Here is a 6466-nt window from a genome sequence, read left to right on the forward strand (position 1 = left end):
TCAGCCTCCTGAGTAGCTGGGATTACAGGCACGCGCCACCATGCCCAGCTAATTTTTTGTATTTTTAGTAGAGATGGGGTTTCACCATGTTGACCAGGATGGTCTTGATCTCTTAACCTCGTGATCCACCCGCCTCGGCCTCCCAAAGTGCTGGGATTACAGGCGTGAGCCACCGCGCCCGGCCAATTTTTGTATTTTTAGTAGAGACACGGTTTCACCAGTTGCCCAGGCTGGTCTTGACTCCTGGCCTCAGGTGATCCACTCACCTTGGCCTCCCAAAGTGCTGGGATTACAGGCATAAGCTACCGCACCTGGCCTTTTTTTTTTTAATTTAAAGACAGGGTCTCACTTTGTTACCCAGGCTGCAGTGCAGTGGCACAATCTTGGCTCACTGTAACCTCCACCCTCTGGGCTCGTGATCCTCCCACCTCAGTCCCCCAAGTAGCTGGGACTAAAGGCAGGCGACACCACACCCAGCTAATTTTTGTACTTTTTCTAGAGACAGGGTTTCACTATGTTGCCCAGGCTGGTCTCGAACTCTTGGCCTCAAGCTATCTGTCAGCCTCAGTTGGGATTATAGGTGTGAGCCATTGCACCTGGCCAAATTTTACTTTTTAAAATACACAGAATATCTGTGTGCCTGGCACCGTAACATGCCACTTACAAGCTCTCTAATACAGAGTTGGGCTGAAAACATTTATTCACTCAATAGCTGACACAAGAATACCTCTCACGTGCTGAATTGTGTCCTGCCAAAATTCATATGTTGAAGTCCTAGCCCCAGTAACTCAGAATATGGCTGTATTTGGAGACAGGGTCTTTAAAGAGGTAATTAAGCTAAAATGAGACCATTATGTTAAAATGAGGACTGCTGTCCTCATACGTTAGGCTACCAATTAGTAACAAAAAAAAAAAAAAAAACAAAAAAACAAGCCAGGCACGGTGGTGTACATCTGCAGTCCCAGATACTAGGGAAGATAAAGTGGGAGGATCTCATGATCTCAGGAGTACAAGGCTGCCATAAGCTATAATCCTGCTACTGTTCTCCAGCCTGGATGACAGAGCAAGACTCTGTCTCAAGAAAACCAAATAAGAAAAGCCAACCAAAGAACCAAATTGAAAAATGAGCAAAAGACTTGAATAGACATTTCTCCAAAGAAGATATACCAATGGCCAACAAGCAAATGAAAAGATGCTCAACATCACCAATTATCACCAAAAGGCAAATTAAAGGCACAATGAGATGCCACCTTACACCCATTAGGATGACCACTATTAAAAAAAAAAACAGGCCAGGCATGGCGGCTCACACCTGTAATCTCAGCACTTTGTGGGGGCTGAGGTGGGCAGATCACCTGAAGCCGGGAGTTCATGACCAGCCTGACCAGCATGGAGAAACCCCATCTCTACTAAAAAAAAAAAAACCACACACACAAAAATTAGCCAGGCATGGTGGCACATGGCTATAATTCCAGCTACTTGGGAGGCTGAGGCAGGAGAATGGCTTGAACCTGGGAGGCGGAGGTTGCAGTGAGCCGAGACCGCGCCATTGCACTCCAGCCTGGGCGACAAGAGTAAAACTTTGTCTCAAAAAAACAACCCAGAAAATAACGAGTGTTGGCAAGGACGTGGAGAAATGCAAACAGCTGACAAGACTGTAAAATGGTACAGCCATAGGGAAAACAGCATGGAAGTCTCTCAAAAAATTAAAAATAGAATTACCATATGATCCAGCGATCCCATTTATAAGTATACACTCAAAAGAACTGAAATCAGGATCACAAAGAGATATGTGCACACTCATGTTCAATGCAGCACTATTCATAATAGTCAAGAGGCACAAGCAACCTAAACGCCCATTGACCAATGAGTGGATAAACAAAATGTGGTGTATACCTACAATGGAATATTATTTAGCCTTGAGAAGACCGGACATGCCAGACACAGTGGCTCATGCCTGTAATCCCAGCATTCTGGGAGGCCGAGGCAGGCAGATTGCCTGAGCTCAGAAGTTCAAGACCAGGCTGGGCAACAAGGCAAAACCCAGTCTTTACAAAAAAAATACAAAAATCAGCTAGGCATGTTGGTGCGTGCATGTAGCCCCAGCTACTCGCAGGGCTGAGGTGGGAGGATCACGTGGGCCCAGAAGGTCAAGGCTGCAGTGAGCCATGATCACGCCAATGCACTCCAGCCTGGGCAACAGAGCAAGACCCTGTCTCTAATAAAAGAAAAAAAAGGCCAGGCGCAGTGGCTCATGCCTGTAATCCCAGCACTCTGAGAGGCCGAGACAGGTGAATCACGAGGTCAGGAGATGGAGACCATCTTGGTGAAACCCTGTCTCTACTAAAAACACAAAAATTAGTCAGGTGTGGTGGTACATGCCTGTAGTCCCAGCTATTCGGGAAACTGAGGCAGGAGAATTGCTTGAATCAGGGAGTCGGAGGCTGCAGTGAGTCGAGATTGTGCCACTTGCACTCCAGCCTGGTGACAGAGCAAGACTCTGTCAAAAAAAAAAAAAAAAAAAAAAAAAAAAAAAAAAGGAAAAAAAAAAAAAAGACAGGACATTCTGACAAATGCTGCAAAATGGATGAATCTTGAAGACATTATACTAAGTAAAATAAGCCAGTCACAAAAGGACACATACTATATGTGTTCCACTTATATGAGGTACCTAGAATAGTCAAAGTCACAGAGACTGAAGGCGGAACGGTGGTTGCCAGGGGCAGAAGAGACAGAGAAACAGAGTTGCTATTCAATAGAGTTTCAGTCATGTAAGACAAAAACTTCTAGAGATTTGCTGTACAACATGCATTTAGTTTACAATATTGTAATGTACACTTGAAAATTGTTAAGAGGGTAAATGTATGTGTTGGTACTATAATTTTTTTAAATGAGAGAAGAGGACACAGATACATATAAAATACCATGTGAATACACAGGAGATGCCCATCTGTAAGCCAAGAAGAGAGGCCGCAGAAGAAACAAAACCTTGATCTCAGACTTCTAGCTTCCAAAATTGTGAGGAAATAAATTTCTGTTATTTAAACCAAACCAAACCAAACATACAATATATATGGATATGTGTTATCCTTTGTTCCTTTCCCGAAGTGATTTTAAACTTCTAAAAAGAACAACCCTCCAAAAAAAACAAGCGTTGGCAGTACTGAATGGGGAACCTATAAGAAAACTCACTAGCTAACAGGGATGCCAGAGACACCTTTTAAGACTCCTGAACGGCCTTGTCTCTTTCCTCCCACTCCAGAAGAGTAACCAGGTAAGACGAATCTTAACCTTGAGTGCCCCTCAACACCTCTGAACTCAGCTCTAGAACAGACAGCATTCTCAGCTGGGTGTAGTGGCTCACATCTGTAATCCCAGCACTCTGGGAGGTGGAGGCTGGCAGATCACCTGAGGTTGGGAGTTTGAGACCAGCCTGACCAACATGGAGAAACCCCGTCTCTACTAAAAATACAAAATTAACTGGGCATGGTGGCACATGCCTGTAACCCCAGCTACTCTGGAGGCTGAGGCAGGAGAATCGCTTGAACCCGGGAGGTGGAGGTTGTGGTGAGCTGAGATGGTACCATTGCACTCCAGCCTGGGCAACAAGAGCAAAACTCTGTCTCAAAAGAAAAAAAAAGAACAGACAGCATTCTCTTTGTGCATGAGATCCCCATACAAAATGGGGAATAAAAATAAAGCTATAATTTCTCTGTTAAGTCAAAACCGTCAGTTAAATGTTTTTCATCCTAACTTCAAAATATTTTAAAACATAAGCATCAGAGAAATACCACTATGTTTCTCAAGAGCCTTGAGATAAAACAAGTCACAATACAACAAAGGTCCACGGAGGAAGTGAAAGATGTCTGGCCATCTGTCTGGGAGTATGCCTGGCCATCTGTCTGTCTGTTATTATAACTCTCCATCTCCCACCCGCTTAACAAATCCACTCGATTCATGACGTGGCTCACTCTGCTACAATCAAGTACCCCCACTCACACCATACTCTTCCAACACCAGCAGTGTTAATGAGAGGTTCTTAGTACTCCTAGGATAAAAACCACTTAGGATCTCAGTGTTCCCACAGAATTTACTGACTCATCCCTTGTGTATTCGTTAATTTAAGGTATCTACCCTTAGTTTGAATAAACTACTTGACCTCAACCCTAATTACGGGTTTAATTAAAGCAAGACATCACATGTCAGAGGTGAAGATACTACAGGCTGAAACCATTAATATGAAGAGGTTTCTTCATTTTCCCAACAAAGACTGGAGGGTAAACACAGTCAAAATCTACAAAACTAAGGAAACCAAAGTCAACAAATAGGACTGCAGTTCATCCCCCAAATCTTATTATTCTGAAACCTGAGTCTAGGGCTTACTTTGAAGTCCCAAAAGTGTTATTAGCATCTGAAACTCAATGTGCCAGGAATACTTCCTTTTTTTTTTTCCTTTTGAGATGGAGTTTCGCTCTTGTTGCTCAGGCTGGAGTGCAACAGTGAAATTTCGTCTCACTCCAACCTCTGCATCCCAGGTTCAAGCGATTCTCCTGCCTCAGCCTCCCGAGTATCTGGGATTACAGGCGCTCACCATCACACCCGGCTGATTTTGTATTTTAGTAGAGATGAGGTTTCACCATGTTGGTCAGACTGGTGTGGAACTCCTGACCTCAAGTGATCCACCTGCCTCAGCCTCCCAAAGTGCTGGGATTACAGGTGTGAGCCACCTCACCCGGCCCTGTAAGTTACTTTGGAGGCTGTTTTATAAAACTCTAGGTGCATAAGACTTACAACCGGGATGGATCTCTGGACTGACCCTGCAGAGCGTTTCTCAATTAAGGTCATACGCATCTAGCTTCATTCACTAAGGGTCTATCAATCTAAGAGGCTGGGTTCTTTTAGAGAGCTCCTCATTCTCCCCAGAGTATCTCATGGAACACTCTTCTCTACAGAATCTACCACAGCATGACCTGAAATTCCAGCTCGGCCTCTAGCCCACCAAGCAGTCGTCCAGGTTGAGATAACAAGTATTCTTGGATACATGTTGCTTATTTAGGGAATTACTGAGTTACAGAAAATTGGACTGAGAGTAAAAAATGTTTCTTTTTGTGACATGCTGACAAACAGAACTGCAACCAGGCTTTAAATTGATATTTAAAACCTGTACACAGCTTTTGCATTAATTTTCATATGATCCCTCTAGTCCTAGGAGAACCAAATATCCCCACTAGAAAAACAAGAAAACCTGGGACAGAGAAAGGGAAAAATAAAACCTAACACTGGCAAAATCAAGATTCAAACTCAGGATTCCTAATTCCAAAGCCCGGTGCTCTTTCCATAATACTGTGCTGCTAATGTCCCCTCACCTTGGCCGAACACTCAGCTCCGGGACGGTTCGAACAAATCTGGGGTGACTTATTGGGAGAAACCTGGAGAAACAAATAAGCTAATCATTTCTCTTCATCTCTGTAACACAGTAATCTCTCTCTACTCTCCACCAAACCAAGCGTACAAAAGCACCCTGTTCTACTGTCACACACCACTGAAGAGAGATGTGTCAGGCTGAGGGTTTCCACTCCCAACCTTGCAGTTAATGGTAAGGAGCAGGCTCATCAAATCTTTTTTTTTTTTTTTCTCAGACAAGGTGTCACTGTCACCCAAGCTGGGATGCAGTGGCGCAATCATGGCTCACTGCAGCCTCAACCTCCTGGGCTCAAGCAATCCTCTCAGCACAGCCTCCCAAGTAGCTGGGACTACAGGTGTATGCCACCATGGCTGGCTAATTTTTGTATTTTTAGTAGAGAATTTTCCTTATAGTCTATATACTCCAATTCTTTTGTTCTAAATATAAGGAAACTGAGGTCTTATTTAGTTAGAAGATAAATGATTTACTAAAGACCCCACAGTTAGCTACTGAAATTAATATGCCAATTATTGGCCAGATTTTGAATTCTTTTTTTGCTGTTCTTGTTACAGCAAGAATTTCTGCTACAGTAACATGTGGCAACTAGATTTAAAGTAAATGAGTATTATTAGGGTGGAAGGCGGAAATGGATTATGACAACTGCAGATGTAATACAGCACAGTAACTGAGGCAGGCAGCCCACTAGGCACGGAACAGACTACGCGTTCTCTCTTTCAGTCTTCACAATGGCCCTAGCCCTACAAGGTACTCACTACCATGACTCTCACTTTACAAATCAAGACAATAAAATTTGGAGTTAAGTAGCTACTGCCACATGGTCACAATTAATCCAGGATTCAAACCTGGGTCTGACTCCAAACCCGTGTTCTTAACAATCATGTCATATATTCCATATTTTTTTTAAAAAATCATGCAAAAGAATTCTTTGGTGGGCCGGGCGCGGTGGCTCACGCCTGTAATCCCAGCACTTTGGGAGGCCGAGGTGGGTGGATCACGAGGTCAAGAGATCGAGACCATCCTGGTCAACATGGTGAAACCCCG

At 43.8% G+C, this 6466-nt stretch overlaps 1 protein-coding gene across 3 annotated transcripts in view; it reads right to left on the minus strand.

Moving 5' to 3' along the window:
- Window positions 1-6466, minus strand: part of PDCD11 (programmed cell death 11) — a 56341-nt gene that overhangs the window by 18292 nt on the left and 31583 nt on the right. For 2 of the 3 annotated variants that reach the window (XM_017531138.2, XM_017531137.2), the window contains exon 21: window positions 5367-5429. The exons of the other annotated variant lie outside the window; for it this stretch is intronic. In XM_017531138.2, the coding sequence (XP_017386627.1) occupies window positions 5367-5429 (63 nt within the window). The remainder of the gene's footprint in view (window positions 1-5366; window positions 5430-6466) is intronic. 3 annotated transcript variants of the gene reach the window in all.

The sequence above is a fragment of the Cebus imitator genome, unplaced genomic scaffold, assembly GCF_001604975.1.
Source record: "Cebus imitator isolate Cc_AM_T3 unplaced genomic scaffold, Cebus_imitator-1.0 Scaffold71, whole genome shotgun sequence".
Classification (NCBI taxonomy): Eukaryota; Metazoa; Chordata; class Mammalia; order Primates; family Cebidae; genus Cebus; species Cebus imitator.